The following is a 22,071-nucleotide window of genomic DNA, read 5'->3' as shown; positions in this document are numbered from 1 at the left end:
AAATGTGGGAGGAAATCGCTTCGCAAATTAATTCAAGGAGTCTTGTGAAGAGGTTCATCCAGGGGATCCAAAATAAGTATGTTGTTGCCAAAAAAGAGATCACTAATTATAAAAGGGAATCAAACTGGTGAGAATAACTTTATTCAGGCTACAGATATAAACTAGACCGTGTTGCTAGCTGGCGATAAATTTGACAGCCTTCTTGTTTTACTCATAGTTTAGCGCATCCATTGGATTCTCCCGGATCTCAGGATATGTGAATTTTCTTCATTTATCGCCATAAACTCAACCGTGTTGCGGTTAAGATAAAGCCAGAGGTCCCTTAAATTATTTTCCTTAGTTTGGTTGCTGAGGTCTTTTGTGCAACAGTTTAACACACTTAAGGGATTCCTTAAGTATAAGACCAAGATAAGGAGAAAACCTCACACACTTAAGTGAACATTTTAAGGAAACATTAAGGAGAAGATTTAAGGGTGTTTTGTGCAACTCAGACTTTAAGGAAAATCTTAACTTAAGTTTTTTTGTGCAACCGGCCCCTGGACTTTGATTTGAACTGGAGCTCTGGTGACTCGATTAACTGGTTCCCTACATTCCTGCCAGTGAATCTGTGTCGTAACACTCCACTAACCCCTCTCATGGGTCAGACTCTCAAAATCTTTTATGTGACGTTACATTTTCAGATGTGTGTGATCAGAAACCGCTAAAGTTTAATTCCATGAAATGGATGAAATACAAAAGACTACCTGTTAAAACCAGGACAGAGACAAGAAACCTTTTGCAACATCTACATAAACATTTAGTTTACCTAAAGAGTCGCCCTTACTGTAATCACCTGCTCAGTTGTCTGAGTTCAAACTCCAAAACAAGTGAAAAGTGGAAAGTGAAAATGTCAAAATCTCAGGAAACTTAGCAGCAGCTTAGGATATTATCCCGAGCTGCTTCCATTGTCTGCTGTTGACACATACAGGACGTTACTGCAGCTGCCAGAAAAACTTCAAACATTTACAGGAACTTTTGAACAGACGTCACACAACTTTCACAACTACCGAACAACCTTTTGAACACACTGCAGTTGTTAAACTTGTCACACATCACACCACGCTTTACTGCCCAGGTTATTGTTTGAGTTTCGAGGTCAGCGGCGCTGTTGGAAATCTACATTTTGTGACTTGTTGATGAGTTTCGTTATTGAACCGTACAAATGGGTGTTGATCAGTTCAGCGGCGGACTTCCACAAAAATCCAGGCCAGGAATTTGACACCCCTCCCCCGTTCAGGCAAACCAGCAGAGTGCTAATTTTGTAGACTAACCCTATTTGTTGATGAAAAAGGTACCAAGCTAGGTGCAGATTTGGCCATTTTGTCCACATTGACTGACCAACAAGTAGCCTGAACACTGAGTTTTCAAGGTAAGGCTTTGGCTATGGGTGCTCCCTCAAAAACTCCCCAGAATACACCAATGACACCACATTCAAATGTACAAACATGTCATTCATAGCAAAAGTACTCCCCGGTGCTCCCGATGGATCAGTCCGCTGGTGAATCGATAATAATTACGAAAGCATCTTCTGCAAATGTTGCTGCTCTTGGTTGTTCATTTTCACTTCCACTGGGCACACACACACACACACACACACACACACACAAACATGTATACACACACTGTTTTTCAGGTCAACCCCCGGGACCGTCCTTCAGTCAGCTCTGTCCTCAGCCGTCGCTTCCTGGAGACGCACATCCACAAGCACCTGGACCCACAGGTAATCAATCTGATTGGTTCACCGATCAGTTCAGGTTTATGGGAAATCCACCGGACTTCCAGCGTGTCCCAAATTCACACTACAGGCTGATTCTAAGGTGCAAAGGTTTTCAGTTTTAATGAAGTAAACTCTAAAAACAGTTCATGTTTTTTTATTTAGCACGTTTAGAGAGAGACGACTGATCCACTCCAAGTATTACAGTGGTCTAGTCGAGACGTTGTAAATGCATGGATGACTCTTTCAACAGTCTCAGCTGAAAGAAACTGGCTTTTAGAACAGAACTAATCTGTTTTTCAAGTTTAAAAGCACTGCGGAAGGTCACACCCAGATTCTTCCTAATGTGTGTCTGAATGTTCACACAATAAAATAAATACAGTATCTTACCGATATTTAATCAAACATTGGCTGTCTTAAATCATCATAGAAGAAAATGGGTGTCCTGAATAGTTTGCAGCTGCCAACCTCAATAGCCAGAGGAAGAATACCAGTTCTGAGTTGTGCTGAAGTAGGCTCGGGCATGTACTTGTGACAGTTCGGGGGAACTGGCTTATAAAACTTGAACAGACCATTTGAGCAACCAGAGTTGAGCATATTGTATTTTTCAATGTTGGGTACTGAATTTATAAACCCTAAAGAAAAAAACACTCCCTGGCCATTTTATTAGGTACACCTACACATTTTAATGCAACACCATACAGCAGATCTGCCACCAAACCCGCTTTTGTTAAAACTTCACAAGAGGTGTTGTTGTGCTGGACTGCATTATATAATGAGATGGTTAGACACACGTTTAGTTTATTCACACATTATTAAAATAAAAACAATTATAAAACACTGTGCAGTGGAGGATAGAAGCCGAGAAAAGGCGTACCACCCCTCTAAGTGACACGAGTTACGCTAAGCAGCAGTAAAGCTTTTATAAGTAAAAGTTATTGTTGATTAGTGACCTTTTCTAAGGTCTGGGGTCAAGTGTACATATTTACAAGTGTTTATTTATACAAAAACACACAGGTCTGGGATCTGTTCACATTAACAATTGATAAAAGTTTATGTTCTTTGAGGAGAGGAGAAGATGAATCGTGTCTTTAAGCAAAAGTGGCCTGTAGATTTATTTATTGACAGTGACAGTTTGTTCATCTGAACGTCTCAACACAGCGTAGTCCTGTTCAACACCCCTGCACCCTACAACCTCAGTAACAAACATAAAGCGACGTTAACGCCTCTCTGACAGTGTGTGAACATCATTATCTTTGTTCAATTTATGTCAGTGCTACAAATATTTACATTATATATTTTGATATTTATTCAGTTGCTGACAATGTTTAAATCTTTATCACCATTGCAAGCTTAAAAAAATGAGGTCGCCAGAGGTAAATATGAGTAAACGTGTGAATGTGTGTGTGTGGTTTCCTGTCGGTAAGGCCATGCAGGAGGAGTTTAGCCACATGGCGCTGCATCGAAACAGAGCAGCAGCGTCTCAGGCCGCTAAAACAAGAGCAGCAGCTGCAGGTAACACTGCTCATACACAAACACAACATTAACACTCGTGCACCCAGCAGCTCCGACACTCTTTAGTTCAGATGTGTTGTGGATTCTGGCGCCACCCAGCGGTCGTTTACTGACACCACGTTGAGTCTGGGTTCAACATTGTTGCTGCTGGCCCTGCTCCAGCTGCCGTCCTTCAACACATCTTATAAACTGCAGGGAAACACGACTCTCTCCTCGGTCGTGTCTCTCGACCTCCGCGGGAGGCGAGCTGAGTCCTGATTGGATTGTTTTCTAATGGCGTCACATCTTGGCACGCCTTGTGTTTTGGCAACATCAGAACACAAAGGAACCGGTGCTTGTCTTAAATCATTGAGGGAGTGTCTGCTTCACAATGGTTACCTAACGTATTTGCTCACAGCGTCTTTACATGTTTCACACGTTTTATTGTTCAAACGTTCGGTGTGTGTTTTGTTTAACTTACCTCAGTGGAGGAAGGACTTTTTTTATTTTCACATATAACTGCAGCCTAGTGCTTGTGTTCTTCGGCTGATCGTTTAGTGCGACTCCCCCAGTTAATTAGTGCTTGTTAATTATCTGTTTATTCGCTCATTCTTCTTTTGAGAAAGTAGGTTAATAATGAAATAAATATCTTTATTTTTGTTTGCACATGATTCTGGTTTCCTGTCCTCTTCTGCCCTGGTTTTATTTAAAATATAAATATTTCACATCTGCAGGAGACTACATACAAAATGACACCAGTATCTCTCTAACAGCCTTTTCTCCCCAGTTGTCCACTTTTTGTTATTCTAACGTGAGACTCTCCTGCTATCCAGAGAAGATACAGAAGTCCAGAGCTGCAGAGGGACCCGGGGCCGGCTCGAAGAGACCGCCTGCTAAACCAGAGTGGAGAGTCCCGCTCAGAGCCTACACCCCTGCCCACTACAAAGTAATAACAATAAGAAAACAGCACCACATGAACACTGATCAGTGTGTGGGATCTATCAGGCAGCAGGTGAACATTGTGTTCTCACAGTTGATGTGTTAGAAGGAGGAAAAACTCATCATCTCTCCCACCCACCCTATCCGCAGATTTAACTCCGCACATCACCAGAACCCACCTGTGCAGCGCAGCTTACCATCAGAAGAATGCGCCCATTAAATAGCAGTGAAAGTAACTCAAGAGTAACGCAAAAGTAATGTAAAGCGTAACAATTCAGAGACAGTAATATTGTAATATAGCAGAGAAATGAAGGATGAGATGTGGACAGTGTTCTGCAGAGACTGTTGAGAAACAACTGAAATAATAAACATTGTAAATCAGAGCGCAGTTTATCGACATGCAGTATTTACATCTCATCACGATAAAAAACCATGCCGTCAAATGTGGGAAATGAAATATAGGTTCCTACAAATGCCTCTTATATTTGGACTCTTGATATTTTTATTGTACTAATACCTCATTTATTTACGATCGCAGCCTCCTCAACAAAGAGCGGCGCGACCGGCGGCAGACAGAGAGGCTGCGGGTCAGCAGAACCGAAGGTGAATTAGATCATTGCATCACACATTTTACCTCTTCACTCTGTGAAATAAAGTCTCCTTTAGTTACATGTGGTCTTTGACCTAAAACTATTACTGATGCAGGTTTAATGGGCAGCAGCCAGTCAGGCATTATCAGCACTACCACGCCCAGCTGGACGGCTTTCAGAGGAGGAACAAGGAGGACGTCCCTCCTCCACCTCCTCCTCCTCCACCAGGAGAGAGAGAGAAGGAGAGATGTGAAGACCACGTGGTGGAACCATACCAGCTGTGAGGGACCATACGCCTAGGGCTGCAACTAATTATTATTGATCAATAACTTGTTGTGTCTATAAATTATCAGAAAATTGTGAAAATTAGACGTCACAATTTCCCAAAAATATTCAATTCATGATCACAAGAGAGGAAAAAAAAGCACGAAATCTTCACATTTGAGAGGCTGGAACTAATTAATTTTTTAAAAATGATGATGATTAATTGGTTATCAAAATAGTTGCCATATAATTGTTTTTAAAATCAATAATCGTTCACCTCTAAATACACCAGGATGCTAACATACCAGATTCTGTGCATTTAGTCGGATCAGCCGCCCGCTGCAGCAACCACACTGATTTAAAGGAACAGTTTGACACTTTAGGAAATACGTTTATTTGATTTGTTGCTGAGAGTTGGATAAGAAGACTGATACTGCTCACATATCTGTCTGTTAAATAAGAAGCTGGAGCCAGAAGATGGTTAGCTTAGCATAAGACTAGAAACGGTGTGGGGGGGGCGGACCCTGGCCAAAACCTACCAGCATCTCTAAAGTTCACTAACTAATAACTGCAGAGCGACGCAGACGCCAAGACACAAGTAGAAATGCTCACGTATAGTAAGGATAAACTGGCCTTTAGTTCCTAAACTGTTCCTTTAAGTCAACAATCTGTTTCAGCTTTCCTGGGGTTTTTGGAGCTGATATGGTGTTTGTGATGAACTTGTCATAACGAGTCACACCATAACCATATTAACCGTTTCTCTGTTTGTGTCTGTCAGTGTGGCTGCAGCTCGTAACGAATACCTGCAGAGGAGACAGGAGGCCAACCAGTACAAGCTGAGAGCAGAGAAACAGCTGGTAGGACGAAGCTGACGGAGTCTGGTCTGTCAGTCACACATACCGCCTTTAAAGTTCATATATTCCTGATTATTGGGTTATTAGATGAGTGATTTTATCTGTCAAATCATTCAAGTTCCTTCCAGCTTAAGTCCCACACTCTGGAAACACAATTTCACAAGTCTGTTTTAAGAATAACTCGAGCAGTCTGGACAAGAAGACTACATGTAAAGACATTTTGTTCTTGGAGGTTGAAAAAAAATCAGAAACATGACCAAACCTGTAGAGCTCAGTGGTGACATGCATCAAAACCACAACAGGCAATGAAGTCTTTGTTCAACAATCGCAAAGGTTTTATGGGCCAAGTGAGGGAGGAAGTGAACATGCACAGGTTGACAGTGAGTCCACTTTAAATATAAATATTTAAAACTCTAAAAACTAAAACAAACACAAAGGACTACAGAGTACCAAAGTGGTTCTGGACACATTTCTTCAGTGTTGACTTTTTGTAGCGATTTGCGACTCTAACCTTTGACCTTTCCCCCCTGACCTTTTTAGGGTCTGCGTCCGTGTACAGCTGAGCACAACAGGAAGCCCGGCGGTCAGGAGCAGGAAGCGGGACAACCTGAATGCCAACATGCGCCCCAGGACAGGCGGCACGAGGGACAGCAGGTAGGACACATCGTCAAGTACATCAAAATTTACTTATACTTTACTTGAGTATTTTCTTTCCATGTCGCTTTCTGCGTCTACTGCACCACATCTCAGAGGGAGATATTGTACTTTTTACTTCACTACATTTATCTGACAGCTTCAGTTACTAGTTACATTGCACATACAGATCAAACAAGTAGTCGATTGAAAACTATTTTGATCGTTTAAGTTTCACGTTTGTGTGTGTGTTTGCAGACGTACCTGCGTCAGCTGGATCTCATCAGACAGCAGTATCACCAGGAGATGAGACAGATGAGGCTGAGAGCTGGAGAGGTAAATATAAAATTGTATAAAATGATATAAAGGTGGATTTGGATCAGCGACATCGTTGTCTTTTAAAGTAGATCTCTTAGGTTTTTCAAACTACTTTCTCCGTAGGACAATTCAGTTTCAGTCTACCAGTCGTATAAAACAAAAACAAAGACAACAGCAATCAATCAAAATCAAACATTCAGAAACCCTGTCAGTGACAACATATCAGCATTTGGGCCCCAGAGCAAAGAAGTGAATGCACAGGTCGCCATGCAGGGACCAAGCACGGGCCGTAATTCAAGGAAATAAATAATAAATAAACACACAATACATTTTTCTGTGTGAGAAGCTGCTTGTTCTTCTACGTTTTGTTATCAGCTCAGTGTGAAATTTGTGAAAAGGAAAATCAAAAATGTTTCTGCTTATCTGATCGATGGAAACATGCCAACGCAAACATTTATAGGTTTGTTTGGGAACCAGTATGATGACAGAAAAAGAGAGAGAGCCTTCAGGAGTGCGAGACTCTTTTCACCTCTGCTTGTTTTTGCCCCTATTCTCTCTGACTATCTGGCTCTAACTGGCTCCATTAAAAGTAGCTGAATTAGCTATAAACAGTTCCTGTTGGCAGAGAACCTGTGGAACTATCCCGGCATTATTTTGATACTGAACTTTTTACATGACTTCAAAGTGGATTTATGGACGTTTATTCTGGATGGACATCAGAGATAGTGATATCATTGCGACGTGGAAGTCCCACCGAATGAGATGAAGATGTGTTTCATGTCTGTGTGAGTTATGACTCTGAGAAGGAGGACTGCGATTTTTTTCACTTCAATTCACCTCCCGCAGCATCTTTGCTTTATCGCTTTATCTCTCTAGCGCCGCCCTTTTGTCTTATTCCTGCTGAATGTCCATGGATATTTCAGAGCACATCCTGTAACTTCACGTCCAGAATGATGAGTTAGATTACGTATTACAGAAAGTTCCTATTCCTCTTAAGGCTCAAGTTAAGACAGGAAGAGTCTAAGATAGGATTTTTCTCAGTTTGGTATTACAGAAGCAAATCCTAACTTTAGGAATCCTCTCTTATCTCAGGTTAGGAAATCCTAAATACTCAATCCAACATCGGTTATCAACTTTTATGTCTGTTACCTAGCAACCGATGCCACTTTTCTCATCTCGCTGAGCTAAACGGCTTTTAAACGCTGTTTTTTTGGTTGTTTTTTAAATAAAACACAAACTGAAAATGGAGCAGAAACAACAACTATCATTGGACTTTAAGTCAGATGACTCAGAGGTGTTGGTAACCTCCGCCGAGAGATCCAAATCCACATAACGCTTATTTTGGGAGATTAAAGAGAGAGAGTGAGCTGAAATAGTGGACACCGTCACCGCCGCATACCCGGCATCCAGCGAAGTGCCGATGCTGTCAGAAAGAAAATAAGTCCATTTACAAGTGACACAAAGAGAACGGCAGCAAAGAAAAACCGGTGGTGGCTCCTCCTGCGCTCCCTCACTGACCCCGGCAGAAACCCCAACTCTTCTAGTTAATAATGACGGTAAAAATAATAACAATAATAAAGGCTGCGGGCTGACGTCATCGTGTTTTCATGTATTTCTTGAATCCTATCAAAGACCTGCATTAGGATCCTTTTGTTACATCAGACCTTCACATTATGTTACATAATGAGACATCGCCTACAGCCTTTCTACTAACGAGGGTTTGGTCATCAAACGCATCGGTAGAATCAATTAATAAGTTCCGCCTGTTGACATTTTGTTGATCTTGTAAAAGCAGTAAAAGAGCAGCCATGTGGATTAAACGAGTTATTAAACTCTAGCTGGTGGAAAAGTAAAGACAGCTCAACAGTTCTGCTGACGTTAGGAGAGTTTATTTAACATTTTATGAAGTTAGGATGCTTCTGTAAAACACTTTTCTCATCTAAAGTTAGGAAAAGGAACATTGAGGAACTGTTAATCTGTTAAGGCCTTTTTCCTAAATCAGTTCCTAACCCTTGTTACCATGGTTACCAAGGCAGCTAGGGTAGGATCTGCCAGTTAGGAAGTTTCTGTAATACGGCCCCAGGACAGCACGTTAAAGATTTTATCCACTAACCTCCCCTGTAATGTTAATCCTGTCTGATCAGAAACTCCCTCCTGTCTCAACATAATCAATAAGACAGAGTAAACACGTCTTTTTTAACCCTTATTAGTATATTTTCATTCTATCAGGCTCAGCCACAACACAAACAAGGAACCTTTGCAGTGGAGAAACCCAGAGTCCCAGAACCTTCTACAGATGATAAAGAGCAGCTGGTAGCCTCACCTGCACAGGTAAATACTGACTCATTCTGGCCATTCTGATTTTTAAACTCCAGACAGTACACATGTTGGTGAGCAGCGTGACCAGTAACCAATTCATTAGAAGAGGTAACGGTTGTGGTGGAATTTGTATAAAAGACCTGCAGTGTTTTCTTTTCATGTAAGTTGTCAGCAAACAATTAAAAACACACCGTTGCATTTGGTGACATAGTCTTTCATCACTTTGAACACGGGCACTGTAGTTCTTCTGTCATTGCTGCTACGACTCTCCGAAGGTAGAAAATGCAGCCACAGAGTTGTTTCAGAATAAACTACACAAGCTATATACAAGCTCTGAATGCTCCCGAGCAACAGAAAACAAATGTATCAGTCTCAGGGTTGTTTAAATATCTTGAAAAATGATAACCCTGACAAAGCTGCGTGATTTGACTACCTTGAGGCATGTTTGGCGATACAGCGTTGATTCCACAGAGGAGCAGGTGTATCACAACAGTACCTGGTGACAGCATTTCCTCCTGTGTGTCTCTCCTGCTGCAGGACATTGAAGCAGCTCTGAGGCAGATCAGAGAGGAGAACAGAGATCAGAGGAGGGCGCTGGCGAGAAAACACAAAGACAAGGTGAGATTACACCGACTCATTGCTCAGGATAAGTGAGGGAAGGAAAAGCAGAGATAGCTTACATGGAGCGTGCGCCAGTTTTCGATCGTGTGTGGACAGGAAGTGATCTGATATAGCGTGGTCGAGTTGCAAAAACATTTGAAATATTAGCACCGTTAGTGATGATCTGATCTGATGCGGATGTTAAGTGGGTCTAAATATTTACCTTATTGATGATGTTAGTTAGAGCCTGACCGATATGGGATTTTTTAGACCGATACTGATTTTGATATTTGAGGATTTTGAAATCCTATATTCCGATATATCGGCCGATATTCTTCTTTTTCTTCTTGTCATAAAACACATAACATAAACAAAGAGTAGTTATGAGACCTCACCAAGATATTGCAGTTTAAAAGTACAGCTGATCATGTCAGCTGATATCTGTGGTTTCAGCAGGGGAGCATTAAAGCGCCATCTGGTGGACAAACGGTGCAACAACAAAACTTATAACGTGACTGAAGGATCCGTCTCTCCGTTTCTTTTTGAATTGTCATTTATCGGACGCTACAACCCCCGCTACCGATTTATCTGCAAATAGCTCATATGGGCACACGGATTTATCAGTCGGGCTAATGTTAGTTTAGTTTGTTAGCATGCTAATATTTGCCACTTAGCAGTAAACACAAAGTAGAGCGGTGGCTGATGGGAATGTTGTTAGTTTTGCAGGTATTTGGTCAAGTTTTGGAGTCAGAGGATCGATTGAATCCAATGTCACGTTGAGACATTTCAGTCTGGACTGAAGTGGTGGACTGACCGATAGGCCGACTTTGCCATCCCATGATCCTCGCTGCTTCACAGCATCACTAAAAATCAGCTCCTGCCCACTTGACTTAATCTCCTATACACTTTTTTATTATACCTTTATTTCACCAGGCAAGTTAAGAACAGATTCTAATTTACAATAAGACGTAAGCCTCCTGTAGGAAACACATACTGAAGACACGGGATAACAACAAACCTTAAAAACCAGAGACTCAAAGAAACCAAATGAAAGAATAATAATAATACACCAGTCTGAATCTATGTGCAAAGAACACTTTCTTTATCTGTAAAAAATCTGCTCTGCAATCTGCAAACAGATGAGAGTTCGATTGTTTGTTTTGTTTGTCATTTCTGCAGAAGGGAATCATGTTCGAGATCCGGTTAGATGACGAAGGGATGAAAGAGGATGCAGAAAAGGAGAAAGAGAAGGAGGTGGGTGATGAAAGACAACAGAAGGAGGAGGTAAGTGAAAACTCTCTCTGCCTCTTTCGCAGCTCCTCTTCTTCTCTTTCTCTCATTCTGTCCCCGACTCCTCGAACAGGAAGTGGACCCTCTGAACCAGAGGCTGAGCTTCCAGGAGGGAGAGGAGTTGAAGTTCAGGGATTGGTCGGAGGGGAGGAGGGGGTGGAGCCAGAGGACTCCCCAGACTCTGCTGGACGCACTCGCCAACATGGACGTAAACTCCGTCTACAACACGGCGGTCGAGGCTGAACAAGGTGAATTACAGCTGTAAACCAGCTGAGTGAAGATGCAAAAACATTTATTTAAATCATATATTCTATTTCTTTTATTAGTTTGTCAGCAGGAGCTGCTCTCTGCTGTCTTCTTCTCTCACTTACTTATTTACACTAAAATACATTTATTTGCTCTCTTGCTGACAGATGTTCAGATTGACTCCATGTCTCTGTGTTAAAGAGACACAGGGAGGAGACGGCAGCGGTGCACGAAGTATTCAGATCCTTTACCTTAGGAAAAGTTTTAATACTGTCGGGGAGTTTAATTTATTACAAAACATCAAATTTTATAAACTCTTCATATGTTTTACGTTTAGAAATCTTACTTTGTAAAGCTGTTTGATAAATGTAGTGAAGTAAAAAGTACAATATCTCCCTCTGAGATGCAGTAGAAGTAGAAGGTGGCATGAAAAGAAAATACTCAAATAAATGTACCACTGGGAGATTGTTAGCTTAGCACCAAGACTGGAAACAGCTAGCCTGGCTCTGTCTGAAGGTAACAGAACACACCTACCATGTATGCCCCCCCCCCCCCCCCCCCCCCCAGGTGAGGAGGCGGCAGGTCGCAGGCAGTGGGTCGACCGCCGACCCAACACCCTGCTGAACGCTCTCGCTCAGGCTGAACTCACATCTTCAACTCTGGACTCCGAGACTGCAGGTCGGACTTCACTGATATTTATGTTCATCAGTTGGTGGATATTAATTATAATTCTGGGAATTAACGATCAGTTAACTAATTTATCTACAGAAAACCCTGAGAGAGCTGATACACTGAACTGCCTTCTCTCAGATTTAGAGCCAGAGAAGGACAGAGCAGGAGAGGAGGAGGAGGAGGAGGAGGAGGAGGACTCTGATGTGGAGATGGATGAAGACCGTCTGGAGCCGCGGTCAGACGATGACGACACGTGAGTCCTCACTCCCGTCTGTTCAGTGCTCTCTGTACCTCTTAACTTCTTACAAGGGTGGACTGACCGTCGGGAAAACCGGGCCAAATCTCGGTGGCCTGCCATTAATAATCTTGAACATCATATTTACTTTTATCAAATGCAGCTCAGCTCTGACGGCTGTTAGGATGCTTCAGCTCATCTTATCAAATGAAACAGTCCCTTCACTCCTGGTTTCAATGGTAAACCACCACAATAATAACAGTTACCCACAAAAAACTTTATATACTGCACAGACACGTTTTAAAAATACATCAATCATGAAGTAACATTTGGATTTCAAACAAATGGCAAACTTATTAGCAACTTTGAACAAAACTCCCTTCACCGCTATGCATCATGGGAAGTCTGGACTTCGCCCCGGACTCACACTGGCAGCGTGTGAACCGCGGTTTAGTTCCGCATTAGTTCCCTCATCCCAGAAGGAGAATTTCAGAATCAGAGCGTTTTGCCTTTGTGATTTTGCTGACAAGTTTAGATGTTGTTGATTTGGTCATTAGTGCTGGCTTTATGTACTTCTGCTATGATTAATTAGGCTATCTAGTTAAATAGTTCCTTTTTGTCTGTTTTAACTGTGTTTATTGTTGATATACGATCGGGTGTCTGTACAGGGTGTTTTATTTTGAAAATTGACCAGTTTCTCGCTGTTTTATGTCTGACTTCCTGCCCTACTTTAATGATCAGTCCCAAAAGTCAGCAGATGAACGTGGACTATACCCGGTTTGTTACCTGTTACATCAACAAATAGGGTTTGTCCCATATATACAGTCTATGGCATAGGCTGTATATAAAAACGTTTGGTGTGGTCAAGGTGGCCTGGGGTCGAGACTTCTTATGTATACCTCACTTCTTTTTTATTTTCAGCCTAAATGTTTCTGCTTCTCGTTTTGTTTGGACAACGCACTGATGCAACTTACGTACAATTTATAAGCAGTCCACTTTTCCCATTTTTCATTAAACTCCACTGTATTCTCAGAGTCGTTCCGTATCGTGTGTCTCCTCAACAACGTCCAGCCCGTTTCCCATCTGACTGCCTTCTCGGTCGCCACTAATGGAAGTTTAACAGGACATCTGTCCTCATGTTGTACATCTTCCTGTGTCAGGTTACAATAAGCAGAACACACGTCTTTGGGAATTTATAACCTAATATCACCTCCAACTCCATCCACATGTCCTCGTGGATGTTTTCTTCTGCTCTACTTATTTAGTTTGTTAGAATTGAATAATAGAACTGCACGTCTGATTCACGAATGCTGCTTCTGATGACTTCTTCTCGTGTTAAATAGTGTTGCTTGAAACATGATGGTGTGTTGATGAAGGAGCAGTTCGTCTTTTTTGGGGAAACCACTGAGTAAAATGTGATCTGGGCTCTGAAAATAAGCTTTGCATGTCTCTTTGGCAGTGTTCGGGAGTAACTCATTAAATGTAATTTCGTTGCGTAATTCAATGTCAAAATAAGTGCAGGGCCTAACTAATCTGGTACAGTTACTGTGTAATTAAATTACAGTTACTTTTAAAAATGTTCATGGGGGGTAACATCTGAATATTCATGTTGTTGTTTTGCATGCTTTGCCGTTTCCAGCCACAGAAACTGTTCTGATGCTTCTGATTGGTTCTCATGATTGCAGAATTTAGAAAAGTAATTAAATGCAGTAAGTCACATTACTTTAATCAAGTTATTTAAATAGTTAAACTACTATTACATTTTAAATGGGGTAACTTGTAATCGATTTCCAAAGTAACCTTCACAACACTGTTCTTTCGCCACAAGCTTCAGCCAACTCAATAAATGTTAATGTAAAAGGATTTGATTGTTGAATATCTTGTATGTAGATAAAAAAGCTCTTAAGTTATGACAACTTTGTATAGAGAGCCCAAGTCCCTCCCCTTCCGCCCCACGGGACCTTATTTCAGAACAAATATGTACGTAGTAAACGGCGAGAGACCACTTATGTTTTGAACCCGTTTGAGTTGTGCCCTGAATTACACACATGATGTTGGTCAGTTTAAAAGACATTAAAGTCAAGAAAGTTGCAGTTTGTGGTAAAATTGTCGAAGCATGAGACTGTGAAAATATGTAATAACAAAGGACCACAAACCCACGAGTCTCTCAAAGACTGAAGCGAACGTCAAAGAGCTTCCATGTGCAGGTGGTGCGATGAAAAGGACCAGGAGTCGGTTTAGGAGTCAGGAGATAGGTCTGAATAGATCACACAAAAGTACTTCTCTCAGTAAAATATATTTTGAATCCAGAAAAAGTAAAAGTCCTGACCTACATTGATGTTACTTCTTGATCAGTTCCCACAAAATGTCCTCACTTGAGCTGCACATACGAACGCTTGATGAACTTTTAGCTCCTGCAACTGACACGTGACCCATCCTGCCAGAGGATGTCTGCCTTTAATATATTAATAATAATAATTTTAATTTCCTGTTTCTCATCAGGAACTTTGAGGAATCAGAGGACGAGCTGAGAGAAGCGGTGGCGGACTCCATGAAGAACCTGTTCGTCACGGAGGACGGGAGCTCGGACGAGGCGGAGGGCGCGGAGGAGAGGGCGGCGGTGGGTGATGGGATCGAGGAGAATCGGGAGGTCCAGGGTTTAGACGTCACCGCCGGACCGACCGCAGTCGTTTCTTCCGAGTCTAAAGAACATGACGGTCAGTCCGAGAGTTCAGACAGGAACACAGCTTTAAATAAGCAGACTTCCTGAACTGACCCAAACCTAAACTGAAAGTCTGAAGCTCAATTCATTCTTTAACAGGAAAATGATACTCACACAGGAACTGTTAGGAGATACGTTCATTGGCTGCTTTCACATCTGGAGAGCCCGGTTCACTTGTTTTGGACCAAGGGGAAACATTTTTTACATGGTTGTATTTTAGTTCTGGTCTGGTTCACGTTCACACGGCAGTTTTACAAACAAACCAAGAGGAGTAAACATGAAGTCATGCAGACAGACAGGTGACTCAAACAGGTCAATCAAACTCCAGTGACTGACAAACGTTTACGCAGCTTTAATGCTTCTGATGTGTATCGCAAAGAGCTCACGAAGAAACAACTCTTTGAAAGCATTATTAGTAATATTAGACCGTAAATCAACCACATGTTCTGAATGATGACGTCGACACAGGAAGACGAGAACAGGAATGATTCTGGGCTTATTCCTGTCACTAAATGTTTCATGGACTTAATGAACTGACAGAGTACCTGGAGTTCTTTTTTAACTGCTTTCGACCTGTTAATCTGAGAAAACACGCTGACGTGTATCCAAGGTGACCAAATCATTTGCATAAATGTAGATCAATTACAAGATCGCTTCCTGAACACATTTCCACGATCAGCAGGACTGGATGGACTTATTAGTGGTTCAGCTTTTGAAATATCCTCAGATCACAAATCTGCTATCATGAAATCCTGTGGTTGGTTCGTTTGCACCAGAGTTTGTTTGATTGCTGCGTTCACACCTGCCCTAACGAACCGCACCAAGGGGAAAAACCAACTCTAGTGGGATTCAACCAAACTAAATGAGGAAGTTGTGAAAGCCCCCTGAACGTGGGATTTATTTACTATTAGAAAAATATAGAATATCAACGGAGTTATTCTTTAACATCAGCTTCAGTGCAGGTTTGACTTCTTCCGATTGTAAATCTTTACTTTTGTTCAATGGAAGCTGTTCTCTAATGTGCAGCAGTAATGTGTGGACCCTCCCTGTGCTGAAACTCTGTTTCTTGCCACAAGTCGGCAGCAAACAACAAGCAGTTAATATGAAGTGTTCAATGATTGCATTTATTCCAGTATTGTTCAAGTGGAATTTCATTTTCTCAGTGAAACAAACTCAGAACGTCCTCTCTGCACAGGCAGATGTGATAATAGTAATATTGCCTCTTTCAAAATAAAGATTCTTATAAGATTTTACACGGTGTCATATTTCCATGGCCGGACCGCCCCACAAACAGGAATGCAGGAAGTGAAACATGTAAATAAGCGATCACGTTAACCCAAACACACGCGTGCTTAAAGTGCTTCTTCGCCACATCCAAAGAAAAGTCTTCATTTAACTCAAGTTAGTCATTTAAAAACAGATGAAACCATCACCATAACAAAACTATTATCAAAATCACTTAATAACTCACTTCCACACTAGCAAACACTTAGTGGCTGTCAGTGGAGTCGAATGAAAAGCTGTATCTCCGTTTGGAAGGAAAATGTCCCTCTAAATATATTTAAACACCTTAAATTAAAACTTTGGGAAAATATTCTGTCACATTCATATCAGTACTGACACCTGTTAGCTTAGCACAAAGACTGGAAGCAGGGGGAAACTGCTAGCCTAACATAAATCAAAAGAAAAGAAATACTCTGAAGCCGTCTGATTTACAAGTCTTACACATGTGAACGGAAACTTGACTACTGCGGCTAAGTTGCCCACTTTGCCTGTTTATTTTTTTTTAAATGCACAAAAATGCACAATTTCTGGATGTACTGATCATTAGCTATAAAAAAAAGAAATTTTAGCCGCCATGTTTGTAGTTCTTCTGTAAATCAAGTCCAGTGAAAAACCTTAAATGGTCCCAAAGTAAGCAGCAAACTTTAAACTTCACGTCACCAAAACATTTTCAGATCTAAAATTATAAATGAAATGAATGAGTTTCGTTCATTATTTCACTGTAGGATGAACTGATGACCAGCTGCTCTGTCGGCCTTCATTAATATTATATATATATATATATATATAGTTTATATAATTATATATAATATAGGCCAAATAAAGCTTCTTTTAACATGCTGTTCCAAGGTGTTTACTGTAGACATGTGCTTTTGCATGAACTTTCAAGGCTTCATTTACTTTGTTTAAGTTGTTAATTCATTACTTGATCATTAAAAGCTGTAACTCTGAAATTTACATTATTTCTCAGTTTTACTGACCTAAACTTTGTCTTTGCCTTCTTTAGTTATTCTGCAGCAGTGGAACCAGTAAACACCTTGAAACAACCTCACAAGCTTTAGTGAAATGAACAAAACTTCTTAATTTAATTGTTAATTTTAGAACTTAAAGTTTGCTGCTTACTTTGGGACCATTTAAGGTTTTTCACTGGACTTGAACTACTTCGATTTATATAAAAACTACAAACACGGAGGTTTCTAAAACCATTTCTCTTTTTATGCAGGCTTCCTGATTTCAGCCTTTGTGCTAAGCTAGGCTCAGTAGCTCCTGGAGCAGATATCACCCATAATATTCTCATTTAAAACCCGCTAAGAAAACAAACAAGCTGCTCCTAAATTGTAACTTCCTGCTGGGAAAACTGCGATTAAACAGTTAAGTTTCCTGAAAACTCGAGGACTTTCCAGCTGTTATCCAACGACACATCAACACGGACACTTTCATTTGTATGTTTTACAATTTATGTTGCATCTGTCATCTGCTTCTGTGTACACCGAAGCTCAACACGTTTAGATACTCTGAGCTGTTTGTCTACAGGTTCAGGTTCCTTCATGTCATCGTGCTTCAGCTCTCCCGACACCCTCACACGAGTTTGACACACGCAAAGTCACAGGAAACGTCCTTGTTCTTTTGGTTTTAGATTCATCGCAGTGGACAAGAAGGACAATGTTAGCGCTGCGTGTCCACCAGGAATCAGAGTCTATCGTTTTAAACTGGGTCACTCTTTACTAAATGTGAATTAAATGAAGTCCTGGTCCCTGATGGACCGCCGGCCCCGTCTGCTCTTCCTCATCGCTCCAGTTTACTCATCAGAGACTCCGTGGCGGCAAGGAAACAAGCCTCAAACTCCTGGTCGGAGAAGCGTTCCACGGAGCGCCGGCCGTTACGTCGGATCTCCAGTCTGGCCGACGGAGACAGCGCCAGGATGGATTCCATGGCAGCGGCGTAGCTGTCCTCGCTGTCGGCCAGGAAGCCCGTCTGTCCGCCCTCGTACGGCACCACGATGTCCAGCTTCGGCCCTCCAGACTTATGAGCGAGGACGATGGTGCCTGCAGCCATGCACTCCACCACACCTGGGCAGAGGAGAGACAGCATAGCTAAACTTTTTGTTTCACTGGTTAGTTTAAAGGTAGGCTTTCACACCTGAAAGTCGGCACCAAGTTCATGTTTTGATACATTCGGTTAGTTTTGGTTTGGTTTCAACTCTGCGACCGCACTGAAAGGACTTCACATGGCAGACCTGCGTCCTGTCGTCATCATCTGTGTGGGCTGCGTCTCCCTGTACTTGACACTCTCTACTATATAGTGAGCTCGCTGTCCGAATGTATAGTGATAATTATTATGATCTATATAGTCCACTCAATGTATCCCAGAATGCATTTTGAAAAGTACTGTGAACTGTGTGTGTGTGTGTGTGTGTGTCCTCACCGATGCCGAAGTGTTCGTTCCACATGGTGTGCAGACCGATGGTGGCGTCCACCAGCTCCCTCTTCAGCTCCTCGAAGGCCACGTTGAGTTTGAAGTCGACCCGGTCCGACACGCCCAGCTCCTGGCAGAGCCCCCGCAGCATCAGCACCCGCTCCTCGTCCTCCTGGTTCCTGCACCCGCCGATCAGCACCAGCCGCAGAGACTCCCGACCCCCGGGCCCCTCCTTCCTCCCGGTCAGCAGTTTGTGAAACGCCCGGATCTGCAGCTGGTGGTCCTTCTCCGGTCGGAACTGACCCACCGACACGATGGCGTGGCACTTCCTGTCCCCTCCTCCTTCCTCTTCGAGCTCCCGTCCGAGCTCCTCCCAGCCCTCCTCCACCTCGTCCTCATCCTCCAGCGGGACGTCCAGGAAGGCCCTGACGTCGCAGGGCGGGTAGACGACGCTGGTGCGGTTGGGACAGCGCCACAGGGCCAGGATGTGTCCCAGCGTCCAGGTGGAGTTGACCATGATGACGTCGCTGCAGGAGCCGGCCAGGCCGTACAGCAGGGCGAAGCAGCAGTAGTACACCACCTTCGCCGCGCTCAGCACCGGGTTTCTGGAGATGAAGTCGGCGTTGTTGAATCTGGAATCACAAGAGGAGGAAGACAGAAGGTTGGCGTGGTGCGAACAACAGTGAACCGGTTTAATTTGAAGACGTTTTCTAAACTAAGAGTGAATAAATCTTAATAAACCGGCTTTACATTCTAAAAACAGCATTATGTAGCATCCAGAGGTGGAAAGTAAAGAAACACAATTACTCACGTTACTGTTTTTGAGTAGGTTTTTTGAGTGTACTTGTAATTTTTAGTAAGTAGTTTTTAAAATCTGTAATTTTACTTAAGTACATTTTGTTTGGAGTACTGTAAACTTCTCATAATAACAAAAAGGTATCTCACCTTGTTTTGCGCCATTGCTTTGGCAAATAATCTGTCAAAATGAACGAACGTTTTGGCTTTGTGCCAAGACTGCAATTTAATTAAATAAGTATTATTAAGATATTAAATCAGTATAAATAAGTTGTTTTAGGAGGTTAAAAAGTAACTGAGTAAATTTTAAATGTGCTCCTTTTCACTTTAACTTGACTATAATTTTACACAGGTAATGTTACTTAAGTAAAAGTTCATCAAAGTAATAGTACTTTTACTTAAGGTGAATATTTTAGTACTCTTTCCACCTCTGGTAGTATTTGTATTTACATTTACTCATTTGGCAGACGCCAAGAGTTAACAAAAAAGTGCAATCAATACAAGATAATTGTAGGGGACAGAAGAAGAAGAGCACAGGAAGTGCATGTTAGCGTTGTTATCAGAGGAAGTGTTCTCTGCAGAGTTTTCAGGAGCTTCTTGAAGTCAGAGAGGGACGCCGCTGCTCTGATGGTGTGCGACAGCTCGTTCCACCATCGTGGTGTCACAGATGAGAACAGGGACTGAGGTCGCTTTGTGCGTAAAGAAGGCAGAGCCAGGCGGCGTTCGTTGGAGGAGCGCAGTGGCCCAGAAGGAACGTAGACTTGGATTATGGAGTTCAGGTAGATGCTGCAGACCCGATAGTCACTCTGTATGCAGCGTTAGGGACTTGAGTTGATTCTGGAGGCCCCGGGGAGCCACTGGAGGTCACAGTCATTTTGGGCTAATCAAAAACCAGACGGGCTGCTGCGTTCAGAGCCATTTATTTGGTATGTTAAAATAACAGCTTTAAAATCAGGGGGCTGATTTTAAAGCTGGTGTTCTCAGTGTGGATATCAGGGCAGAGGCTGCGAAGAGACTAAAGATGTCGGAGGAAGAAAGGAAGAGAAAAAGAGAGACAGACGAGCAAGAGACCGGACAAGAGTCCATATCAGACTGGCTTTGACTCGTTGAGCTAAAGAGCTGAAAGGATGCAGGAGACGTCCAGCTGGTCTTCTTTCTGTCGGACATATCGCTGGGTCTTATGTTTTCGCTTGTTTCTGATCATGTAATCATAACACATCTTATGAGATGTTGCTTTAAGCTTCTCCACTACACGTTTAACGCTCGCAGTCTGGCAGCTCCTCTCTGCAGTGATGGCTGAACAGAGAGCGCCACCTAGAGGCCGAAACTCGACTCAAAATCATCACTAAATCTGAGGGAGAGGGTGTATTTTGACAGACAGGTGTGTGTTACCTGGGGTTCCTCTCTCGGACCACAGAGAGCATGTCGGTGCTGACGGTGGGATAGTGAACGTAGCTCGCCACCTTACAGCCACCCAGGTAGCGGAAGATGGGCAGGGTGAAGGCGTAGCCCATCGAGTCCACGTACAGGTCAGGAACGAAGGCGGTCAGCGCTTCCCAGCCTGCAACACACACACACAGTCATTTAAAATCATCGAGTGTAACCGTAACAGCAGCGTCTCTGTGGACTTCTGCGTCTTTATGAAAGTCGCGTTCTGGCCCGGCCTTACCGAGGAACATGGAGCCGGCGCTCTGACCCAGCAGGGTGAAGTGAGGGTAAGAGCTGGCCTCCACCAGCGTGCGGTGACGCAGGAAGATGAAGGTGATCGGTCGAGGCAGCGTGATGTTGAAACGCTGTCGGGCTCCCTCCAGAATCTGCGCGCCGGTCACTCCCTGGTCGCCCGTGTAAACCACAAAAGAGACGCCGGGGTATCTGGGACGAGGAGGGGAAAACAGAAACATCTGTTTCAGGGATTTCTACTAGTCCACTGGCAACAAAATAGAGTTATATTTACACACAGAGCAAATAAAAGATCTGGACCTTGAACATTAATTTATTTTCTCATACAACCGTCGCTTGTTTTCTGTTTTCTGACCTCTACTGTAAGTCAGATTTCCCCGCCAAGGACATCAGTACAAACATCCATCCATGTTTACATTCTAGATATTTTCCTCCTCAACGTCTTTGTGGCCGAATTGCTGCATTTTTTTTCTGTCGCAAAACTAATCTTATATCCACAGGTATCAACACTTTAACTAAACGCTCTGTGGTGATTGGTTTGTATCTATGAACTCCACGTGCTTGTAGATGGCTCAACCCTGAAAACGACCTCAGCCATCCAAAGTCTGTTTTTTAACACCAGCATTTTTTGTTGAGATCCTGAATTCTCATTGGGCCACATCGAGTGACCCGCTGCGCACAGAACCAGCGGACAAATCCAGCACCGGCCAACCAGGAGGCTTTGATCCCACTCGTGCTGATGTGCCGTAGCTGCAGAGCGGTGACCGAGCTGAGGTAAGAAAGTTTGATAAACTAGGGAACCAATAAGTTGATGTAAATATTAAATCAACTTTATTGGTCACATGCAAAATTTAAACCATACTGATAAGGAGCACTGGGCGCTGCGCAGGGGCCGGTTAGAGGTTCAGGGCCTTGGATTCGAACCACCGACACTCTGTACTTTTTTTTATTTGATGGCCTTGCTACAG

General features: G+C 42.7%; 2 protein-coding genes across 4 annotated transcripts in view; one reads left to right on the top strand and one right to left on the bottom strand.

Annotated features, from left to right (window-relative positions):
- The window catches only part of LOC123974227 (serine/threonine-protein kinase Nek5-like), a 34,770-nt gene extending 12,896 nt beyond the window's left edge, over window positions 1-21,874 (top strand). Inside the window, exons 10-25 of one of the 3 annotated variants that reach the window (XM_046054779.1) lie at window positions 1,673-1,759; window positions 3,181-3,268; window positions 4,081-4,193; window positions 4,725-4,789; window positions 4,892-5,056; window positions 5,819-5,897; window positions 6,435-6,548; window positions 6,786-6,863; window positions 9,075-9,176; window positions 9,702-9,782; window positions 10,944-11,048; window positions 11,128-11,302; window positions 11,868-11,978; window positions 12,069-12,225; window positions 14,710-14,924; window positions 21,740-21,874. In XM_046054779.1, coding sequence (XP_045910735.1) covers window positions 1,673-1,759; window positions 3,181-3,268; window positions 4,081-4,193; window positions 4,725-4,789; window positions 4,892-5,056; window positions 5,819-5,897; window positions 6,435-6,548; window positions 6,786-6,863; window positions 9,075-9,176; window positions 9,702-9,782; window positions 10,944-11,048; window positions 11,128-11,302; window positions 11,868-11,978; window positions 12,069-12,225; window positions 14,710-14,924; window positions 21,740-21,771 — 1,767 coding nt within the window. In that variant the 3' untranslated portion in view covers window positions 21,772-21,874. Of the gene's footprint in view, window positions 1-1,672; window positions 1,760-3,180; window positions 3,269-4,080; window positions 4,194-4,724; window positions 4,790-4,891; window positions 5,057-5,818; window positions 5,898-6,434; window positions 6,549-6,785; window positions 6,864-9,074; window positions 9,177-9,701; window positions 9,783-10,943; window positions 11,049-11,127; window positions 11,303-11,867; window positions 11,979-12,068; window positions 12,226-14,709; window positions 16,183-21,603; window positions 21,701-21,739 lie in introns of those variants that run through there. The other 2 variants (XM_046054778.1, XM_046054777.1) reach the window with 2 other exon arrangements.
- The window catches only part of LOC123974229 (GDP-Man:Man(3)GlcNAc(2)-PP-Dol alpha-1,2-mannosyltransferase-like), an 8,694-nt gene continuing 2,655 nt past the window's right edge, over window positions 16,033-22,071 (bottom strand). The window contains exons 4-6 of the mRNA XM_046054783.1: window positions 20,816-20,984; window positions 18,638-19,260; window positions 16,033-18,282 (exon numbers count right to left, since the gene is read on the bottom strand). Of these exons, the coding sequence (XP_045910739.1) occupies window positions 17,999-18,282; window positions 18,638-19,260; window positions 20,816-20,984 (1,076 nt within the window). The 3' untranslated portion in view covers window positions 16,033-17,998. The remainder of the gene's footprint in view (window positions 18,283-18,637; window positions 19,261-20,815; window positions 20,985-22,071) is intronic.

Source organism: Micropterus dolomieu, linkage group LG07 (assembly GCF_021292245.1).
Source record: "Micropterus dolomieu isolate WLL.071019.BEF.003 ecotype Adirondacks linkage group LG07, ASM2129224v1, whole genome shotgun sequence".
Classification (NCBI taxonomy): Eukaryota; Metazoa; Chordata; class Actinopteri; order Centrarchiformes; family Centrarchidae; genus Micropterus; species Micropterus dolomieu.
The sequence above is the reverse complement of the archived record's forward strand: the minus strand, read 5'-3'. Positions and strand labels throughout refer to the sequence as shown.